General features: G+C 38.8%; 1 protein-coding gene across 11 annotated transcripts in view; it reads right to left on the bottom strand.

Annotated features, from left to right (window-relative positions):
- GRIK1 (glutamate ionotropic receptor kainate type subunit 1) overlaps positions 1 to 24,099 on the bottom strand; it is a 386,281-nt gene that overhangs the window by 106,862 nt on the left and 255,320 nt on the right. For all 11 annotated transcript variants that reach the window (XM_032277062.1, XM_032277059.1, XM_032277060.1 and 8 more), the window contains 2 exons: positions 6,594 to 6,647; positions 2,444 to 2,617 (listed from right to left, as the gene is read on the bottom strand). In XM_032277062.1, coding sequence (XP_032132953.1) covers positions 2,444 to 2,617; positions 6,594 to 6,647 — 228 coding nt within the window. The remainder of the gene's footprint in view (positions 1 to 2,443; positions 2,618 to 6,593; positions 6,648 to 24,099) is intronic.

The following is a 24,099-nucleotide window of genomic DNA, read 5'->3' as shown; positions in this document are numbered from 1 at the left end:
AGGAAAACAAAAACAGGTCAGAGGAGAGAGAGAAAAAAACGAGGAAGAGGGCTACTATACTAGACAGGGAATCATGGAGGCTCTGTCTGGTGAAGTGCCATTTGAGCAGCCTGGGTAGGTAAGGTTTCTAGGTGGGAGGCCGGTGGGGGGGTGGTGGGAGGGTGGGCGGGGGAGGGCAACAAGTGCTTGACATGCAAGAATGAATGAAGGGCAGACAGGGTCTGCCATGTGGACCCCACAGAATTGGAACCAAAGGACATTTTTTCTTTAAGGTAGAAAAGGAAGAGTTTGGATAGAGGCAACTTGACAGCAAAGATTTGTTAGCATTGGGCCTGGGGTTGGCGTCATAAGTGTGCTCTTTTGGTTTAGCTATTGGTCAACTGGGTGTCCTTTCATGACCTTCACCTTCCCATGACACAGTTTCCACACTCCCAGAGTAACCACATCCAGGAGAAACAGAATGAAAACAGTCAAGTGCAAAGCAAACTCTTTGGATAAAAAGAGGTAAATATGCTTCATATAATTTCAAAGCTATTATTTGCATGACTGTTGGATCCAACTCCTCCTGGGCCCTGTGTCCTATCACTTCTTTAAAAAACTAGTATGGACATGGCCTGATAGATTTAATAGTTACTCTAACCACTTTTACAGCATCTTAGTGAGCCACCCTCTTCTGCTCTGATAAATCCACACTTTCCTTTTGATAGTTTATTATAATAATAACTACAAGAACACAGCCTACAAACCCCTCTCTTAGTTGGGATGACAGTAAAAATCTTCAGGCAGACCAGGTCCTCTTTTCATCCATTGGGACTCTGCCTTGTCTCACTTCCTGCCCCTGGGACTACCGTTAGCCCAGGCCACCGGCCACAGCCCTAGGGTAGCAGCACCACCTCATGCTCGGCCTGATTCCGCATGAATTGCATAGCTCTGTCTCCTTTGTTAGATGATCTTCCTCATCTCAGTCAATACGTACAAACTGTTTTGTCAGCTCAGAATAATTGAACACGCTAACTTTTTTCTTTGTAAATTAAGCCATACTTTTGGTGAATATTTAATGTTTGGCATAAATCCACAATCTGTGTTAACATAGCTTCAAACTGTAACTCTTTTAGTGGTACATACCAAACACAGGTAAAAATGATATGAGATCTCATCCTGTGATTGAAATTTCACTGGAAGAGTGGGCAGAGAATTTGGAACCATATTTGGACTCACTGAAATTATTAATCCAAGAGGGAGAAGAGACAGATCTATCTGTCAGCAAGCTTCTCCTTCTGTCTCTGGTGTTCCCTCTCCCTTTCAGAAGTCTAGTATCTCCGTGGATATTCTCTACTTGTTCCTATTCAAAGAAATGTTTCAAATCATCAGAAGGCTCATTTGTACCAAGATGCTTTCCATCATTATCTCTCAGTTCACTTTGAATGTTTTAAAAGTTATTTCAGGTTTGAAAAACAGTCAGGGAGCCTGAACATAGAATCATCCAGAACCACTTAATTCATTCATTTATTTCTTCGTTTTCATTTGTTCCTCATAAGAAAAAAGAAAAAAAATCCCCAGCTTTCTGTGAGATGATGGGTAAATTGCATCTTAAAAGTGAGAGTGCTTCTCCCAAAGATAGGAACGGCTAATAAAATACTGTGCCAATTTAAAATGGTATTATCGGCCTGCATTCCACACTATCTTTCCCCTTAGATGGGTCCTACGTAGGAAACATTTTTAAAAAATTATTTCCTGCTATTTTCTTCAGCACCCAGGGAGCTTCATTAGAGAAATAAAGTGAAGGGAGGTGCATTTGACAACAAGAGACAAATGATGTTAAGGAGAAGCTCTCTGATGAGGCAGTTTGCAATTTATCTGTTCAGCAGAGTGTCTCTGACTTGTCAGCAGGCAGGTCTGGCATCTACCTCAAGAGCGACATATGGCTGGTATTAAACACTGTCAGTTCTGCAGAGGTGAGCCTACACACATCCAGGACAGGAAGACATGAATACACCTACTGTTTGTAAATCCAGCATTTTTCCACATTGCCTCTGCTTGCTGAAACATGGCAGAAGTAAGCAACACAAACTGGCTCTGCAAAACTCACAGACAGGCTCTTCCTCCTCTTCCCCAGCAGCCACCTTCCCCTCAATCACATTCCTAGAGTAAAGCACTCTTCACTTGTCCTTGCGCTGGTTTGGCTGATAATGGTGGCTACTCTTGTTAAGATTTTATTTTTATCTGGGGCAAGTACATCCCGGAAGCTAAAAATAGCAGTTTTTGCTAGTAGCCAGTCACAGCCTTTCAAATTACCTAAAAAGCATACTCTCTTTTCTCTAATGCAAGTCAAGGCACCCACCGTAACACTTGTCTCTAACATTTTAAAAACACATGAGCTCTTAATCTAGCCCCCAAGGAATTCAAATATTGTCGCAAATGATTTTATTTTAAAATGACTTACTGTCATCATGCCATCCAAAAGACCAGTCTCGGGCCTGGGTGGGGCCTGCAGTCTCTCCATGGACCACTTCTCAATGATGGATGACACGTGAGGGTTGTCGATATTAAGGAGCCGAAACCCGGTCATGTTGACGCCGCTGTACCTATAGAGTTCCAGATCTAAAGCAAATAAGTCCTGTGTAGCATGAAAAAAGAGAAAAGTGTAAAAGAATTCACATTTTCATGTTTTTTATGAAAAATAAAATTAATGGTTGCAGCAGCAACTAATACGGTGGTACCTCTCATCTGTGGTTTTATGGTTCACAGCGTCAGTTACCTGCAGTCAACCGCAGCTGGACCATGTTAAATGGAAAACTTCAGAAATAAGCAATTCATAATTTAAAAATTGCACACCATTCTGAGCAGCATGAGGAAATCTTGAGCTGTCCCATGCAGTCCTGCCTGGGATATGAATTATCCACACTATTGATGCCACCTGCCCATCAGTCACTTAATAGCTGTCTCGGTTATCAGGTCTACAATTGCGGTATGGAAGTGCTTTGTTAAGTTACCCTTATACTTCAAATGGTCCCATACTGCAAGAGTATTGTGCCTAATTTATAAATTAGGCTTTATCCTAAGTATGCACATCTAGGAAAAACATAATCTATATGGAGTTTGGCACCATCCTAGATATCGGGCATCTATTGGAGGTCTCAGAACATATCCACATTGGATAAAGGAGGACTGCTCTAGCTTAAAACAAAAATGGCAGCCATACCACACTATTTCAATAAAAAAACATTTCCCCATTGTTTTTCATTCACACGCTGTCCTAAAAATTCTAGGACAATAATTAGTTTTCATTTTCATCTATTTTATTTTTTGCCATACTTTTAGAGGTCGGATAAGTCAAGAAGAGGAATTTTGCTCTTGCTGATTAATATGTCTTTGGGCATAGGATATCGCATTCTAAAAAGCTAAAAATTCTGGTCTCAGTTTATAGCCTTTGGGGAATGGGAAAGAATATTTATTTCCATTTAGTTCAATGCTCTTATTTTACAGAAGAAGAAACTGAGGTTCTGTGTGGTGAGGTGACCACAACAGGAATGAACCACTGGCAATACCTACTGTTCTCCATCAGGTCTTGCACTCTAGGCTGTTCCAGGTCTTGCCCAAAGGCGAATTTGAAAACTGCATATGCATTTGGCAGGAAAATCACTTCTGGTAGAAAAAAAATCATCTCCTGGCTTATTGAAAATAACTCATATCTCATACAATGAGGGCATGAAGAATGTTCACTGAACATAGGCTCAGAATAGGAGCCGAAGGGTGCTCTTCAGAGAATATACTAGATCACAAGGCTGCATGGGTGCAAAAACACCTTAACAAGGGAAACCATTCCCTTTCAGACAATGTTTCAGGAAAAAAAAGTTGAATTCTTCCTAAGTTTTCTATTACAGATGAGGCTGGACGTAAACTAGAAGTTTCTAAATTGATTCACATTTAAGAAAGACTTATGTAATAATTTCAGCTTTTTTGCTTATATGAAAAGATTATATTAAAAAATATAGCAGTAATCCCAGCACTTTGGGAGGCTAAGGTGGGCTAAAGAGAAGGTCAAGAGATCGAGACCAGCCTGGCCAATAAGGTGAAATCGCATCTCTACTAAAATACAAAATTAGCTGGGCGTGGTGGTGCATGCCTGTAGCCACAGCTACTGAGGAGGCTGAGGCAGGATAATTGCTTCAACCTGGGAAATGGAGGTTGCAGTGAGCTGAGATCACACCACTGCACTCCAGCCTGATGACAGAATGAGATTCCATCTCAAAAAACCCCAACTTTCAAAAACATTTAACAGAAAAAATACTTCCATAAAAGTCACCGCTTTCTGAACAGAATGAGATTCCATCTCAAAAAACCCCAACTTTCAAAAACATTTAACAGAAAAAATATTTCCATAAAAGTCACCGCTTTCTGAAAGTGCAATACAAGACAGTACTTTATCTGTGATGATTACAGGTACTGAAAAGAAGCAGCTTCAGAAACCCTTTGCGATTTGCATTTGCAGAAGACACATACAAATTTACTCTTTTGATGAACTCTCTGTTTCCCAAGATATCTTTGGATGAGGCATTAGAACTAAAGAGCACATCTCCATGCTCCTAGATTAACTTCAGAAAAGGTGTACAATACTGCCTTTTAAAGCATTATATATTTTTTTCCTGAACACTAAATAACTATTTTTTTCTTTAACTTTTATTAATACTCATGGGTAAGAATGGTGAGAATATAAAAGCCATCCAGGGCAAAATGCAGATAAAATAAAAGGAAAAGGATGAAGGAAGCAAATTAAAGAAGACCCAGGAAAATGCGAGTCTGTTATGCATGTAGATTGAGTATTATGGGTGAAGAGAAATAGAAGTGCACAACTTATTCATCCCTTATGGTCTCCATTGAGGACTAGCCTTGTTAGGTTCCATCGTTCATATTCTTTCTCAAATTTCTCCCAGCTCCAGCTGTGCACACCAGCTCTTCCAGGGTGTGCACAGTAAAAAGTTCCAAGGCAGATAGCCATGCCATCTTGAGTAACCCTTAGGTGTTCTTGGTGATGGGAAGAACCATATTTGTGAGCAGGGTGAGCAGTTCCTAAGTTTTCCTTCAGCTGTTCTTAAAGATGACATGATCAAGGAGCAGGAAGAGTGGGCATGGTGGCTCATACCTGTAATCCCAGCATTTTGGGAGGCTGAGGTGGGTGGATCACCTGAGGTTGGGAGATCAAGACCAGCCTGACCAACATGAAGAAACCCCATCTCTACTAAAAATACAAAATTAGCCAGGCATGGTGACACATGCCTATAATCCCAGCTACTCCGGAGGCTGAGGCAGGAGAATCACTTGAACCCAGGAGACGGAGGTTGCAATGAGCCAAGATTGCACCATTGCACTCCAGCTTGGGCAAAAAGAGCAACACCCCATCTCAAAAAAAAAAAAAAAAAAAAAAAAAAGATAAAAGAAAAAAAAAGCAGCAGCAGCAGGAAGAGGCAGATGGGAAGACCACAGAAACCTTAGTTCAGGAGGAGTTTCTACCCTGTACCCACTTCCACCCTATGCTCAATAGCAGTAATGATTTTGACAACTATCTCAAAGCATTCATTTCATGATGTCCTCTGCACCCCTCCATCCTCTCAGAAAGATGGATGAAGGGGTGCAGAGGACATCATGAAATGAATGCTTTACTTACTTGAGTCAGAAATAGAATTTACTACTTTGGGTCCTTATTCTAAATTATTTGAATTCGCCTACTCACTAGCTTGTCAGTTGCATTTGCTAAAATGGCACTGTTACTGAGTCCCCCAGAGTCCCGGTCGAATTGAGCTGATACACTCTTATAGACTAGAAAGGGAGCTTGAATTTAGCTGATACACTCTTACAGATTAGAAAGGGAGCTTGAATTTAGCTGATACACTCTTACAGATTAGAAAGAGAGCTCTGTTTTTATTCTCATGTAAGAAAGTGGAGTGTGCAAGTGTGTGGTTGGGGAGGTGGGGGCTGTCACTGATTTCTCAAATTGACTGAACGAAAGTTATCACATCATTTTGATGTGTTAAATACCCTAAATCATTCTTTAGAATCAAATAGTCTCCCAAAATTTAAGATGTCCGATGGTTTCTTTTGGATTTCTAAGGCTTAGGACCATGATTTTTCTTTATGGTGCAAAATATTCAATGTACAGAGCATCTTCAATACTCCCCTTTTTGAAGGTTTTTCAAACATCTGACAGGCAACCCTTGGCTAACCCAGCTATCTTCTGGACACAGGCAGGAAAGCCACATAAAATCAATGAATGCCAGATACACTTGGATGCACCTGCTAATGTATATAAAAATTGTAGATGATGCTTTTTTATGAATAGGTTTTACTTTGATAGTTTCTATTTAATGGAATTTTCATTTTAATTTCTTTCTAAATGCACATACATTGATGCTAGTTAAAAAAAAAAAAAGAAAGAAAGCTGCTGCTCAGCATTGCTGGATTTAGAGGATTCTTAGGAAAGTAAGACAAGTCTCCATGACAATATCCCGCCTTGGACACTGGTTAGGCTGACTCTGAAATAACCATGTGAAGATGTTTCCTAACATGTGGAGTACATTTCTCCTAGATGCACTTACCAGGGTTGTGAAAAAGTAGTGATAGTACTCAGTCATCATGCCCATGAACAGAATCTGAAAAAGATAAATAGTGGGAAAGAATCAGGAACAGAATTATAATAAGAATTGGATAATTTATAGGGTGACTACAAAAGCCTTGGAACATAGAACAGGAAGGGTCCTTGGAAATTCACAAACTCAGCAGATCAGAATCCTGAGATCAATGAGTGGCTGGTGTGGAGCAAGGCCACTGACCTCCAGCCAACACTATTTCCATTACACACTGCTTGACTTACATTGAAGTAATGGGCCTGATGATCAAATGTAAAAATAGTTTGGGCCAGGCACGGTGGTGCACGCCTTTAATACAAGCACGTTGGGGGACTAAGGCGGGTGGATCACTTGAGGTCGTGAGTTCGAGACCAGCCTGATCGACATGGTGAAACCCCATCTCTACTAAAAATACAATATTAGCTGGGTATGGTGGTGCATGCTTGTAATCCCAGCTACTCGGGAGTCTGAGGCAGGAGAATCACTTGAACCCAGGAGGCGGAGGTTGCAGTGAGCCAGTGAGCCAAGATCACACTATTGAGCTCCAGCCTGGGCAACAAGAGTGAAACTCCATTAAAAACAAAACAAAACAAAACAAAATTGTTTATACTCAACAAATTTTATATTTGGAGTCGTTCGTAATGCACAGGGTTTTGTCTTTCCCACTGCCCAAGTGTCTGAGCAATTTCATACTTAGAAATATGTATTTTATTGATCTCCCTAGCTTAGGACTTAGCATAATGCCACCCTCAGAGTAGAGCTCATTAAATGTTGAATTGGCAATACTGGTATGTAGATATGTTTAAATGAAGATTTATAAATGAGTATATCTCTGAAGCCTTTCTATCTCCACCTTTTCCATGAGTAGAGGAAGAGAGGATTCATTTATAGATAAAAGGATACAGAATATTCTGACATCAATTTCACACTGTCTCTTCATGCTGATTCTCAGATAGCTACTTGGGATCGCGATAGCTCCAGACATTCTGTGAGCATGTATATCGTTTTTACTTTGTGAAAGAAGAGACAAAGGAGGTGGTAGGAAGGACAGGGGTTATATGTTCATTAAATTGTGGTCTGACTTTTGGAGTCCCGGAAATGGTGTCAACTGAGAAGAAGCTGCAAATGGTTGGAGATAATTCTTTCTAAATCTTCTGAATAAGGCCATCAGTTTCCTTGGGATAGATTACCAAAAATAACTATTTGGGTGCTATTTTTTCTTTGTCTTTGCATAGAAATGAAGAGAGAAGACTTAGAAATCACATATCCAAGGTAGTTTTCCCCACAACTCTGGTCAATTCTGGATGCAAGTAAGAATCCCCTCTGGAAGTTTTTATATCAAAGATTCTTAGACTCAATCACAGGGACATTCTGAATTAGGATTTCTGAGAGTGTAGCCTGGATTTCTGCATTTCACAGCTGTGTCTGAAAATCACTGCTCTATGGAAAACATGTACATTTGCATTAAACAACAAAGACTTTCAGATCTTCAGTTGAAGAGATGAATTGAAAAGGTCTGGAGAAAGGCAATGCAAATTATCAGAGGTTCTGGAAGGTGCCTAAGATATGTGAACTAGAATGATTTTACATGCAAAGAAATAAGAAAAAAAGAGGGCATTAGATTACATAAACTTCAGTAGGGAGGCTTTGGATCCCCTCTTAAGTGATAAGCATTTTTTTTAAAACAACCATTTAACTAATTATTTTTATTATTACATAATAGCCTGCACTTCTCAACAACGTCTCTACTAATGTGAAAACCAGAGGAATATTTAGTGAAACTATAATGTCATGAATGTAAGACAAATGACAGAAAACTCTCTCCATGAATCATCAGCCCACAGGATGTAAGTCACTCCTATGGTGACAACAAGACCAGGCGCAGTAAAGGATTTTCTGAAAAAGGGTAGACTTGCTTTAGTGCCATCAATAACATTTAAAGCCATGCATGGTGAGGTCTTGTTAGCTGTTCGCTTATATCATTCGAGCGTAAAGAGCTGGCCTGCCAGGGTCAGTCAGAAATCCTATTTTTCACTTTGGTCATTAGAGAGTGTAATTGCAGCCAAGATTACCTCTTGAAAGGGAACTGGGCAAGTTTTATGTGAAGATATAGAGCTGGGTACTAAGGTTTAAAATATTGTTTCTGAAACTGAAAATAGAACACAAAAGCAGTTGAGTTTATAGCTTTTCACTTGGGTAAAATTTTTCTTTTTAAACATCATTATGGAGGCTTTGAATCCCTTGTTAAGAGATACGCATTTTTTAAAAGCAACCATTTAACTAATTATTTTTATTATTGTCTTTCAGAATTCCTGGAGGTAAATATTCATTTGATATGCCTTTTAGTGTTAGGAAGGAGATATGAAAATGCAGCAAATAAACAGTCAAAAGGCCAGCTGTTATTGCAAAATGAACCCTGGGGTCCTGCAGGTACACATTTTATTTGCTATAGTAGAAAAATCCTGGTTCCTTTACCTAGCTAGTTGCTTGCCTTAGTGTTTCTGGTTCTTCCCTTGAATTTACTAGAAATTGAAATTAAGACAAAAGTCCAGTCATTGATCATCAGCCTGTCGACTTTGTGGACACTCATCCAGGTGGATGAAAAACATCTAGATAAGAACAACAAAGTCAATAGCACCAAAGGCAGCACTTCTAAAGCAGTTGTTCTTACAATGGTCTTTAAGCTGACTGAGGCCAGTACCCCTATCGTCTAATTGTAGCATACTTTATAAATAAAAGGATTTCATTCCCATTTTCATTTTCTCTCAGCATGTTGGTATTTCAACTAAAAGTCATTAAGGGATTAAGAAAATGTCACATCAAAATAAATGTCAGTTTTAAAAATATGGGAAGTTTTCTAATAGTTCTTCGTAGAACTTTTTCCTGACAATGACTAGCTTCTTTGAATTTTAATACAGTACTTGTCTGCTGAACTGACCAAGTGGTGTTGATCTAGGTCGTATGTAAACTTTACTAGGGCAGTGTTGCTAGGAACCATCTCTGGCTTTATCTGTTTGCAACAATTAAATTTTTTGACACAAAACACATCATGTCACACGTACTAAAATGTAATAAAGACAGCTATCAGTAGTGTTCATATGGATAGCATATTTCTCCAAATTGCTTCCACTAATATGTTATTCTAATAAAGCTCCTTTCCTTCTTTCTTTCTTTCTTTCTTTTCTTTTCTTTTTTCTTTTCTTTTCTTTTTGAAACAGAGTCTCATTCTGTCACCCCAGGCTGGAGTGCACTGGCATGATTTTGGCTCACTGCAACCTCAGCCTCCTCGGTTCAAGAGATTCTCCTGCCTCAGGCTCCTGAGTAGCTGGGATTGCAGGCATGTGCCACAACACCTGGCTAATTTTATATTTTAGTAGAGATGGGGTTTCACCATGTTGGCCAGGTGGGTCTCAAACTCTTGACCTCAAGTGATCCTCCCATCTCGGCCACCCAAAGTACTGGGATTACAGGTGTGAGCCACTGTGCCCAGTCAAGACTCATTTCTTAATGGAATTATTCTTATTAAACAACTTTCGACATTATATCATTGACTTAGATCGACAAACAGTTAAAAACAACTCAGTCCTTTTGTTAACATCATGTATGTGAAATAGGTGGGGTGTTGAATATATATTGATTTAAGAAGATTCCTAGTGTGGACATCATCAGTACTGCTTTCCAGTTTTCCCACTCAAAGGGCACATACTAGGATTGCCTTTCCTAGTCCCCTGAGCTTGGGTGGGTGTATGTGCTGGTTCTAGCCAATGAAGTGGAGATGATTCTGACATATGTCACTCTCCAGAGATCTTAGTTACCTAACATCACAGCATTGTTAGCAGTGCCAGAACAAGATGTTCATTTTTGAATAAATACATTTTTCTGTTTCATGAATACTGCAAGTCATGTAAATGGTCTTGTTTACAACTTTGTTTTGATTATTAGGAAGTTAATAATCAAAACTTTACCTGTAAGTTTTGATTATTAGAGTCAAAATTATAGGTTTTCCATTGGCAACTAGACAGGATCACAGGGTATACATTTTATGTGTGCTAATGTCAACTAGCTTTATGTTTTTCTTACCTAATTTTCTCCTTTGTGCAAACTCTCCTCCCTTTTAAAAACATGTATTTGTTTGTTGCATTTTTCCAGGTGGTTCCAATTCTTTATAGAATAAAGATATTACAAATTAACAAATAATCATGATTGGGACAAGTCAAATAATTTTTCCCCATAAAAAGAGGTGGAACTCTTCAGATCTGATATAGCTGAGTTGGGTTAGAGTAATGAAGAAAAGGTTTCCGTCAAAACAGTTTTTTACCACTAACTCCAGTGATCAGCATTGGTGGTAAATTCTAATCTATATTGTTACAGAATTAATTATAAGAACTCAAAAGACATCAATACCAAAAGACAAGCTCCCGCATACTTATGACATTCCATTTCATCTAGATAACATAATCCTTAAATCAGCAAGAGGGAGGGTGGCTTGTACCTATTGTAAATGCTTTCTTCCTATTATGCTACTGTACATGGAAATACCACAAGACTATTCCATTGTTTCAGTAGCTAAAAAATGATTACTGCTTTCTTTTATTGTGGTAAATGGGTCATCAGAAAGCAGATTAAAAACTCAGTGCCAGCAGGTGTGGTAGCTCACGCCTGTAATCCCAGCATTTTGGGAGACCAAGGTGGGCAGATCACCTGAGGTCAGGAGTTCAAGACCAGCCTGATCAACATGGAGAAATCCTGTCTCTACTAAAAATACAAAAAATTCTCCTGGCATGGTGACACATGCCTGTAATCCCAGCTGCTCAGAAGGCTGAGGCAGGAGAATCGCTTGAATTTGGGAGGCAGAGGTTGCGGCGAGCCAAGATTGCATCATTGCACTCCAGCCTGGGTGACAAGAGGGAAACTCCATCTCAAAAAAACAAAACAAAACAAAACAAAACTCAATGACAGCTGGCTCTTGAAAGGACCATTCTAAGGCCCCACTGTTATCAATATAACCTGGGACACAGTCACTGCTCACTGACAACCATAATCCCACATTGGTCCAGCTGTTTTCTGGAGCTTTTGTAACAGAACTCTTATAACCTTGTTCACAGTGGTATTGACCTTCTTAGTCTAGCCTAGTTGTTCTTGGCAATGATGATCTCTTATATCTTGACGGGTGATGTTATCAAGAACAGCCTGCGCAACCCCATTTTAGTTTGTCTTGCGAGTCCTCAATGAAGTCTAAGTGAAGATGACCAAGATGTAGTTCATAGGGGTCTAGCGGCTGTGGCTGGTGACAGAGTCATTCTATAAAATACATGGAAAGTCTTTGACTCAGTCTTCCAACAACACGTGGAGGTATCTTAAAAAGCCTGCATCATATTTCAGTCTGATCATTTCCTGGAAGGCAATGCAGAGCTATGGAGACAGCAATGAAAAATTTCTCTCCACAAATTCTCAGCAGCCATCACTAGGAGAAATCCATATGTCACACAAAATAGGCCTGCTACTACTATTGTGGTAACAGAAACTCAGAATGGAACCTGGAGTGCTCCCGAGCAATTTTGAGATGTTCTTGTAATATTTATATGTTTTTTTATTACTGCTATTTTTTCAGTGAAAAATAGGCATCTTGGAAGTTTATACTGACTAAGCTGAATTGTATTTCTCTTTTTATAGTCTTCTCAATATCAGGATAAATTCTAAACCACCAGACATGGTTTGTAGTCAATAATTTCAAGTGAATAACTTCCAAATGTGTGAACATGCAATGTGGCTAAAATAATGGTTTTTACCTCTAGATAGAAATAAGTTTTTTTGCTACAGGATTCTTTAGCAAACCAGCTAAATGATATCAAGTCTCAGAGCACAAATTGTAAGATGAAAGTTTGAGCTGCAATATGTAGCCCTTTTTCATTTGCTAACTGTAATATTTTAGGCTGCATCTATACTATCCTCTGAGCCAGATGCCTCTGTGGCCATGCAGTTTTTAATGTTCATTATCAGTAGAACGAGGTAGATATAAGTCAGTCTTTAGATCAGTGTTTATTGCTATAGAAAGTACATTCATGCCACATTGAATGAATATAGCTTGCATTTACAAAAGTATATGGAATATATATATATGGAATGTATAGAAAGCAGCATTAGACACCAGAAAATCCTGATATATAGAAAGATACCCCTTTTATGGAGTAGGCTGAATAATGGTTCTCTAAAGATGTCCACATCCTAATTCCAGAACCAACTGATATATTCCTTTACATGGAGACGGATTTTACAGATGTGATTAAATGAAAGATTTTTGACATGGGGAGATTTCCCTGAGTTATCTAGGTGGGCTCAGTGTAATCACAATGAAAACAGCAGGGTTTTGAGGCAGAGAAGGTGTAAATGGAAATGTATGAATGGAAGCAGAGGGAAACAGGGAGTGTGATGTGGAATGAGGAAAGCCTCTGTAAGTCAGAAAAGGCAAGAAATTGGATTTTTCCCCAGAAGCTTCTATAAGGAAAGCAGCCCTGCTAACAACATGATTTTAGAATTCTGATCTCTAGAACTGTAAAAGAACGTATCGTTTAAGCCACTAAATTTGGGATAATTTGTTACAGCAGCAATAGAAAGCCAATACATCTCATTTTCTCATCTTTCTGTGATTATGGCGTATGAAATTGCACAGCTTTGGTACATTAACATCAAAAACATGTATCAAGAGGAAGAAATGACTTTTTCTTGGTTTGAGGTTGACAGCTTGCTAAATTTCTCTGTTTCCTTCATTTACTTACACATATTAACCACCTGCATGTACACAGGTGATAAGCTAACCACAAGTCTAGGGTTTTTCCTTGCATTTGAAAACTGTGCTATACAATTTACAAATCCATCCCACTTTTCTCCTGCCTCCAAGCCAAACTAAAGACAATCAAAGGATATTCCACAGAGAGTTGATGAATTAAATAACTATACTATTTGGAAGTTCTTCTCAGTCTTAACTCCTTTATAAGCTTTTCTCCTATAGGTATGGTCTGTAGGAGAGAGGAAACTTATACTAATTGATATTAATAAGTGGAGTGGAACTCACTGGGGTTTAGTTTAGCTTAGAAGATGATCCGACTAGAAGAGCCAGATTGCATCACCCAGGTGCACAACAGATGAGATTATGCTATTTAAGGAGTACAGAGTGTTGCGAACAGAGCAGGAAAAGATTTCCCATGGTAGAATGAAATAGGCAGTCTGGTAAATAGGAGAGAATAGAACATTTGGGGAGACCACATGAACCTAAAAAATTACCTCTCTGCAACATCTAGGGGAAATTGGTGGAAAGATGATATATAAGAGAGAATACAGGGGGAACAAATTTTAACAGCAAATGATTGAACAAAATCTAGAAGATGGAAGTTAACAGAAAATCTGTTGAATTATTATCTACCCCAGATGATTCAGTGTAATCTTTTCGTAATAAGCTTTGTTCATAATGATGTTAATGAAAGCTATACCTCAAATTTGCTTGAAAGTAACCTTTTGAAGGAGAGACAGGGCATAGCCATTAAATGGTGGTCTTGCTGCTCTCACAAGATCTCTATTGCCCAGTAAATTCTTCATGTGTCTGCGGCCTGATCTTCACCTTTTTGGATGATTTGACTTTGTCAATTTATCTGAAAATTATCAGGCTTGGAAAATAATTTATATCAGTGCTTCTCAGTATATTATTAGAACCACCCAGAAACTTCTCCAAAATACCAATGCCTGAGCCTCATTCCTAAATATTCTGATTTATTTTGTCTGGGGTATGTTTCAGGCACTGATAGTTATTAAAAACTCCCCAGGTGACACTTATGTACAGCCAGTGCTGAGAACCACTGATTTATATTAACCAAGTCATATTTTTAAGCTACAACAATAATATTCACAGCTACTGCTTGCTGAGTGCCACAACATGATGTTCACTACAGTAATAGCTTCTTGACATTTAATTGGAGAGGAAGTGTTATTCCTGATTTATAGATTTGGGAGATAAAACATAGTTATAGTATTTGAACCCAGGTTTGATTTCAATCCTGGAATCTTAGGACTTTATTAATTTATTAATTGATAATAGGAGGTGTAAATGGCAGGAAAATCAATAATTTTGCATAAAATTCTTCTGGACTTTGAGAATCCAAATAAAAGCATATGATTATTTAAGACCAAGGTTAGAAGCACAGGAGTTGAAGCTTTATCTTAAGTAGGATGCATCGATCAACCCAACTGAGTTTGTTAAGTTTCCCATTTACTTGTGAGAGAGCCTTCCGTATAAATGCTGGACCCTGCTGTAAAAGGGCCTTCATTGGACAATGTTCCAGGGACTGGGAGGTGCTTCACTCCCAGTTCTTCTTCTGTAAGAATTCAGACCTACCTTGATCTGCTGCTATGACATCCCTTGAGAGATTAGAATTAATTAGATACAGCTTTACTTGTGATTTTGAATCCCTTTAGGTCACATTTGGAAAGAACTTTAATCTCCTTAATGGAGTAAGAAAGGATAGTTTCTAAAAATTGGTTAACAGATTTTTTTGTGTGTGGCTAAGATGGTATATTAGACATAATAGATATTTTTGTAACTGGATGTTATAATGGCAGTGGGGACAGGTATGGAGAGCTCTGCATGGCATGCTAAGAAATGTGACCTTTATTCTTAATGCAACATCAGGGGTGGGGAGGGTGGCACTCAGGAATTTCAAACATGGAGGTATAACATCGGATATTTTACTCAGAATGAATAGTGTTTAACACTATGTAGGATTGTTAGAAAATAGGAGGGGAAAGGAACTTGTGACAGAGAGATCAATGATGTTAGTATAGAAGGAAGATGATGAGAGACAGAGAAAAGGAGATTGAATCTGAAACATATTCCCAGGGCAGAATCTCCACTGTTTGCTAACTAGTGAATGTGAAAGGTGAGAGGGGATAAAGTAGATTTATTGGTTTTTTGGTTTCTAGTCGCCAAGACAGGGACAGAGGAGGAGAAACTGGTTGCTTGGGGGAAGAATGAAGAGGATGCAAGGTGTTAATTCTAGCATGAAAATGTGATAATATCAATTGAGATCTCAGGGAGACTTGGTATGTTAGGCTGAAAGGAGGCTTGGAAACCACTGTTACAATGTAGTGCATGGGGTGTTGTAGTGATACAGAGTTAGAATTGGGAAGCCAATTCCAAGAATTGTATCACCCCTGTAGTTTTGCCTAGACGCAAGACTACTGCTACTAATATGACGATAATCTCTAAGTGGAATATTTTGTATACTGGAGCTGAGCTTAATGCCTTACCTTTAATCTATTGTCACATTTAAATTTTCTCAAATAATGTGACATACGTACTAATGCATTCCTGTTTTAGAGAAGCGGAAAATAATGAATCATCGGGTCCTTCACTAAATAATGATCTCATCTAATACATTAGAGTTTTTAATGATACTGCAATTCCCCTTTTACCCCCGAAGATCCTTTGGCAAATAGAACGCTATGTGCCAAAAAGCAAACAAAAAACCACTGGCACATAGTTTGGCTGTATAAATGGTGAAAGTTACATTTCATAAGATCACTCTTATAGCAGAGAGGATTTGGCTAACAGTCATGGGAAAAATAGAAAGGGTCCTTTTGATAAAATCTTGCATTTATGAAGGGTTGAGGAAGAAGTAGGTAGAGTTAACCCAGCAAAGTAATTTTAAACCACTTTAGTGTGCAGGCTTCTTGAGAAAAGCTGATGGACCCTCCAACCCCCTTTCCACAGAAAAAGACACATCCAAATCCATGCACATTCCTACAATTTTGAATAAAGCTGAAGTTCGTTGATCCAAGAAGCTTAAGACATGTCCTGACATATACATCTCCAAATATGTTTCACAATTTCTTCTAATGTACCCCTGCTTCCACTGCAAGGAACATTTTTCTTATCCCCTGCTGTAGTCCAATGTTGATATAGCTGGAATTAAGCATTAGAGCATTTACGGAACATAATGCATATATGGTTTTTCTCATTTCCCAATTCAGGCTGAAGCAAATCTAAGTCCTTTCTAAAACTGACTTTTTGGAGGCCTTTGAGAATCCTCAATTGGATATCCTGGACACTAAAAATATGGGCAAATTGCACACACCTTTAGTAAATTGTTGGTTATCCACAGAGGTCAATTAATCCTTGTGTACATTTAATAACATACTCATATCTGTGAATTGCTCCTTACACCTAGAACTAACTGTGTTCAGGGAGTGTAAATAGATTTTCATATCAGCCTGAGAGAAACATAATTAGGAAGCGAATGTACTGCCCAAATAATTATATAACATAGTACAAATTATCATCAAATTAGTATAAATTGAGATTCATCATTATTACATTGTCAGGATTTATCCAAAGTAATGAACTTATCAATTAACTGGCTCAATGACTATCAAAGGAATGGAGGAACTTTAAGGAAGAATGAACTGCTTAGTTAATTTCCCATTTCTTTGAGAGCCTGCTAAGTACAGGCAAGTTCTTTATATCTAAACGTTAGTAAGAGGATTCTTGGTCACATGTATGCATGGAAGCTCAGAGCTGATGGAAATATTAGCAATTTGATGATTTTATTTATAGATGACATGACTGAGTTGAAGAGATATCAACAGAATTTCTCAAAGTTGCCTGTTTAGAGGATGTGAGATACTCTGGTCTGAAATTCCAGACCTGTCATTGAATGTGGGACTTGAAGCCTCATTTTTCTCATTTATGACATATATTATTTTGAGAGAAAAAGAGATCATTGCAGTCAAACACAGAGCATATTATGCATGCAGTAAATACCAAATAAATGGTAGCTATTTTATTCTATTAGGGAAAAAGCAGAGTTTGCAAATGGGTCTCCCAGCTTTCAGTCTAAGATTCTAGTCACAGTCCCTCGCTGACAGGAGCATACCAATATGACAAACCTATACAAATAGCCCTGAACTGAAAACAAAAGTTAAAAATAAATAAATAAAATTAAGTTTATTAATTAAAAAAAGAAAGTAACTGTATGGTATTAGGACAATTTGCAAGCATTGGATAGTTTTACACTTGTTCCATTTATTTTCAAGGTCTCTTTTTGCCTTAAGGGGGCAGAGATTTGGGTTTTTATTCTTGTTGTTGCTCCCACTGTTTTATCTTCTACACCTTCAATCAATGCTCAACAAATAAGTATTGAATGAAAGAATAAATTTCTCTACAGTATCCCTACCACATTCTCTACTTGGTCATGGGACATTTGACATAATTATCGTTTCTTAAGAAATTGTGTAAGGCTAGACATGATAGGATGTTTGAGAATAGAATGAAACATCATTCAAGAAATGCAAGGCTTAACTAAAATATGTTTCAGGTTGCAGTATGATGAGAATCAGTTGATGTCTTATTGTATACAACAGTAGCAGAATAAGTTATCTTTCTTTTTCTTTCAAAGTCTGAGATAAGTTTCAAATTCCAGACTTGCCACTTGCTAGCCGTGTGACCTTGGGCAAGTGACAAAATCTCTCTGAGCTCTGTTAGTTTCTTCTATACCAAATTTTCTCGTAAAAGTTAAATGACTGATCCATTTAACCTGCTTAGCACAGTGCCAGTACATGGTAAGAGTTCTGTATGAAGTGGCCCCTAAGGTCTTTGGCCTATTCTATGTGTTTATGATGACAAAATGATTGACTTATAGATCTAACTTAGTGGGCACAGGTTCACAATCCCTTAGCATAGTGTGCTGTGCTTGACTTGATGTTTTCTATCATGAGAGAAAATCACGGCCGATGATTGTTTCTGTCTTATCTAAACAAAGGATGAAACCTATTTAACCATCTCTGTTTTCCATCATTCAGCCACTGAGCACAACATATATGAGGAAAGAGTCAACACACAAAATTATTTGATTAGCTAGCATTGCCATTGCACTTCCTAGCAGAGGAAAACCAGGCATTAAAAAAAAAAAAAAGAAAAACATGTTCTTTCCTGCCTTGTTTTTATGTTAATTGAAAGAGATAAAAAGAGAAGGGTGGAGGGAAGAAAAAAAAAGCAAGAGCATGCAAACGTTGACAGGGGAAAATGCAGTACAGTTGTACAAACTATTTTGGTGCTAACTGTTTTATGGAGACCAGTGGCTCAATTATAGCTAAAAACTCATTGCCACTAGCGTTGTGGGAGAAGAAAACCTTCCTCGATTTGTTCATGTAAAGGAGACAGCAGGTTTCCTGAGTGGGAAACCATGTGTTCATGCTCACCTGCTGGCCATTCTCCAGCTCAGGAAATGGGTCCAGCCCCCAGGCAGCTTCCCAGTGATGGGAGCAAGGCAGTGCCACCTTGCTCTGCATCAGCGAACCATTAGGAATGGGTGCTTGAGAGAGCAATTTGCTCACTGAAACCTACCATACTTAAGAGTGACTATGCAGCTCTCCGAAGAACCAAATTTATTTTCAGGAAGTGAAATCACAGGTTCAAACGCATTACAGTTTCTTAATACTATAGGATTTCATAGTTGAATGAAGCCTTTCTTCCAGGGTAACAGGCACAGAGGAGCAACTCACCCACATGTGGCTGGCAGAGATGAGAGCATAGCAGACTCAGTGGAGTAGAAGAACATATGATTTTGGAGATGATTTACTGAAAACATCTAGAACAGTTCTTGGCTCATTCATTCGTTTGGTTCATTTATTCATTCAACAGAGTTGTAGTGAACACTTGTTATGTGTCAAATAATGTAGTAGGTGCTAAGGATTTTGGGGAAAAAGACAAAGAAGGCTTCTGTCCTCTTGCAACTTACAGTGTAGTAAAGGATATGGACAACACATGAGTAAATGTCTTAATTCACTATCATTTTTATTGTGGTGATAGAGCAAACTAAGTAGAGTGAAGAAATACAGAGAATGAGAAGGGAGCTTCCTCTCTTTTATTTCTCAAGAGATTTTCATGAAAACTTAGGTGGGACTGATTGGGAATTTAGAACGTTCCAGGATTTGGCAATTGCAAGTGCAGAGGCTATGATATGGGGAGAAAAGAGTGTGTCACGTGACCAGAAAGGATGCCTCTGAAATGGATCAGCAGATACTGGAAGCCAGCAAGAAGGCTGGAGAGAGAGGCAAGGTCATGCAGGCCTTGGTGTTTTTGTATTTAAGTGTATGTTCAGTACATGGTAGATAAAATCATTACCTTGGGTTCGATTTTCTTTAAAAATTTTTAAATTATACTTTAAGTTCTGGGGTACCTGTGCAGATTGTGTAGGATTGTTACATAGGTATACACACGCCATGGTGGTTTGCTGCATCCACCTGCCCGTCATCTACATTAGGTACTTCTCCTAATGTTATCAGCTTCAATTTTCAATTGCAAAAGAAGAATAATACCAATCATATGAAAAGTTATTGGGTCACTTAAATGAGATGGTTCCTTAGCACCCAGCATCCTGCTAGGCACATGCTGGGAATTCCATATGTAGAGCTTTCTTGCCCTTTGCTTCATTCTTTAAATTCATCTCCTTTCAGCCACTCCCTCAGTGGAATCACACTCAGTATGGATAAGGGTATATATGAAGGATGGACAGTGAAGAGTCAGTGAAAGAGTAGTTGGACTTGGGGAAATGGGAGTGAGGAGGAGCAATGGTTTCCATACCGAAGGCAGGTTAAGGAGAGAGCAGCATCTTTTCAAAGCATCAAGACTCCTGCTGCGAGGTGGTGGGTGGAAAAGTTGGGGAGAGGACACATGTAACCTTTTGGTTTATGGAGAACTTTCCAACTGTAGAAATTCGTGAAGAAAGTTCTTATGAAAACCTCATCTTCTATGGCCTAATTAAGTCTTGACATTCAAATTTCAAATGAATTTTGGGGAAATAACTTCTCAGTTTCTCATCATATAGTACTTGTTCAATATGAATAGAAATAATTAGTTTGCTGAAGTAATTAGCATGCCCAAGAATAACTAGAGACTTTTCCCCAATTTTTACTTTTAGATAAATGTTAAATATCTTTAAAGTGCCTTTGATTTCTTCTTTTCTTAAGAATCATTAGAAGGTGGGAAAATATGATAAAGGTGAAGGGAAAAGCAGGATAATGATGGAAAATGCACATAAAGAGAATGCCACATCGACCTGGCAGAAAAATGTTCTCAGCAGTGATTTTAGTTACCAAAACAGTAAAAGCTATTAATACTAATCTTATCTATAGAAGGCCAGCAGCATATGATTGTGTTTTTTCCAGACATTTCTGAAAGCCTACTTCAGAATAGTCATCCATTCTGCTTGAAGGCCCTTCAGAGTAAAGTGAGCACACCAGCTCTGAGATCAGGCAGTCCAGAGACCACATGGCAGCCCAGCCAGGCTCAGAGACTAACCTTCTATGGGTCATTTATCCTGTCTGATCATCAGTTTCCTTACCTGGAAAGTGAGAATGCCAAACTTAACTCAGGGGGTTGTTTGAGATTGACGCTCTAATTGTGTAGCATGCCAAGCACTTTCATTGGCACCTCTTAGGAACCTCAGTAAAAGAGGTAAGTCTCCTTCCTTTCCTTTTTTTGGGTAGAAGGATTGGTGGAATGAATGACAGCCAGAATCGGTTCCCAGAATGCCTGAGTTCTCAGCCTCCCTGGGGAATCTCTTAGCAGACAAGTCTCTGTTTCTACAGGTTTTTCTCCAGGGCAAATGGAGCAAGTTAAGCTAGATCACATAGAGTGCTTGGGCCTTACTTTGATGAGAACAGAAAAGTCCTGAGTTCTCCAATATCCCCTTTCAAGCACAGCAGCCTCTGGAGGTTCCAATGAAGCCCCATTAAACTGACATGAGTCCTCTGTTGTTATTTCAAAAACAGCAGCTGCCCTTTTACATGCAATACGGTAGGAATTTCATTTTAGGACCTTTAAAAAAGGGTTCTTATTACTGAAATCTTTCTACATTATTAGTCTAGAATGAAAACTGGATGAGCCATCTCTTTAGTGTCTTCCTTCAAGCCTCACAGCCACTTTTACCACTAAAATGATTAGGAAAAGCAAACTTAGAATAAAATGTGGTAAGAGAGAGGATGAAGAGAAAAATGTCTATGTCAGTGACTGGCACAAAGCTGAACTAACCCTACTTCCTGCTGTCCCAGCCAGACATTTCTTGAGTGCCACTCTTAGATATTTCGTTTTTGTTTTTCTTTCAATTGTCCTTTGAATGATGTAATCCCTAGGCTAATAGGAAAGAGCCACTTTTTTTTTTTTTTTAAATTGAGATGGAGTTTCACTCTTGTTACCCAGGCTGGAGTGCAATGGCACGATCTTGGCTCACTGCAACCTCTGCCTCCTGGGTTCAAGCAATTCTCCTGCCTCAGCCTCCTGAGTAGCTGGGACTACAGGCGTGCACCACCATGCCCAGCTAATTTTTGTATTTTTTTAGTAGAGACGAGGCTTCACCCTGTTCACCAGGATGGTCTCAATCTCTTGACCTCGTGATCCACCCACCTCGGCCTCCCAAAGTGCTGGGATTATAGGCATGAGCCACCACACCCGGCCCAGAAAAAGCCACTTCTATCAAAGGAACTTCAAGTCCAAATTTAGTGAAATAGAAGAGAAAGTCTAGCAGCCTCTTCCCTACCCCCACTGTACACCGTTCTCGCCTATTCCAGACCTGCCCTTGGGAGAGATGTGGCCAGTTATGTGAGAAAAATGGGTATCTGGCAAAGAGAAGTCTCATCAGCAAATCACTCTCTTAAATGTAACAGAAGTCCTCAGCCTCTGTTACAACAGGCTCCTGGGAAGGGATGCTTCTTTGCCTTTTGAGGGTTACACATAAATCTGGGTGCTTTTCTCAGTTCTGACCCACACACCTCATTACATCCTAAAATGAACTGTATTAAAATTCTTAAATGAAGCTTTACCATAAAGGACTACTAATTGCATTTATTTACCTTTAAAGTTCTTCAGTTGTTGACACTAGTGCAACATGCTTGCTTGCTTTATTGAGAGACAATTTTAATATCTAAAGATTTGTTAATATAACTATAGCATAGAATTAAGTAACAGATACTCTTCTGCCTAACTGGAGTGACAGCATCTCATGGTGGAGAAAGCACTGGATGTATGACTCTGGCAATGTCATTTTATATCTTGCAAAGTGTGAGAATTAGATATGGTGATGTCTGTGATTGCTTTCAAATGCAATTTTATGTTCCCAACTTTACTTTATTTATTTAATTAATTTTTTGGAATAGTGTCTCGTTCTGTCACCCAGGCTGGAGTGCAGGGGTGCCATTTTGGTTCATTGCAAACTCCACCTCCCAGGTACAAGCGATTCTCCTACCTCACCCTCCCAAGTAGCTGGGATTACAGGTGCCTGCCACCACACCCGGCTAATTTTTTTTTTTGTATTTTTAGTAGAGATGGTGTTTTGCCATGTTGACCAACCTGGTCTTGAATTCCTGACCTCAGGTGATCCACTTGCCTCAGCCTCCCAACTCCAACTTTAAGTAGATTTTTTTTTTTTTTACTCTAATCATCCAACAGATAATAGAAACATTTGGTCAACATTTTTGACTGTTGACGTTCAGTGCAATTAAAAATTCAATTCTGAACTCAACGGCTTCATGGAGATGCTCTGCAAGTGTGAGATGGAGCACCAGAAAGTCAGGCCAGATGATTATTTGAAGAGAGCTCTTCCTAGTGATTCAAGAATCCACAGTTCTGCATTCATGCAGAGGGGTTTATCTACTTATGAAATGACTAGCCCTTAACTATCAACAACATAGCAACCCCTGACATTTTAAACAAAGGGGTGCAAAAACAGTGTTAATTTAGATAAAAAACATTGCCTATGCCGCAATAATGACTTAGGTATAAAGAGATGGTCAGCAGACTGTATGAATGTAGCCTGGTTATTTTTTCTTTCTCCCAGGTTCAATCATCTAATCTTTTATTAATGCTTCTATTTTAAGCATCTTGCTAGCCTTTCCGATGTGTATTACAGGATGTTTAGCAGTACTCACTAATTGTCAGCAGAGTGCCCTGTTTCAAATATGACACCCCAAAATGTCTTCAGTCATTGCCATAAGTTTCCAGGGGGCAAAATCACTCTGGGGTGAGAAGCACTAGTCTACGCGTACTTTTTTTTTCTAATTCGGAATTTACTTTCTTAAGCATAAGACCAAGTGCTCAGAAATTGTTATTCTATCGTTATTATTCTGAACATTACTAATGTCTTCATTGATATAGGATTTCACAATTTACCAAGTATTTCCACTCACATTATCTGTGGAGATTAATGCATAGCAGTTTATTGTCTACAACAAATTAGAAGAAAGAGGCATGTCTTCTGTAACTGTCTCTGCATTCCTTTTTACTTTGTTTACAATCCTGCATGTTTCACAAAAGAGGTCTTGCCATGAGGAAGATGTATTTAGGACAAGTCAGGCATTGTGTAAATGAAATCTAGCGTAATCTTTTCAAGAGACATGAGAGAGAGAGAGAGAGAGAGAGAGAGAGAGAGAGAGA

Source organism: Sapajus apella, unplaced genomic scaffold (genome assembly GCF_009761245.1).
Source record: "Sapajus apella isolate SASKATOON/1434 unplaced genomic scaffold, GSC_monkey_1.0 scaffold8, whole genome shotgun sequence".
Lineage (NCBI taxonomy): Eukaryota > Metazoa > Chordata > Mammalia > Primates > Cebidae > Sapajus > Sapajus apella.
The sequence above is the reverse complement of the archived record's forward strand: the minus strand, read 5'-3'. Positions and strand labels throughout refer to the sequence as shown.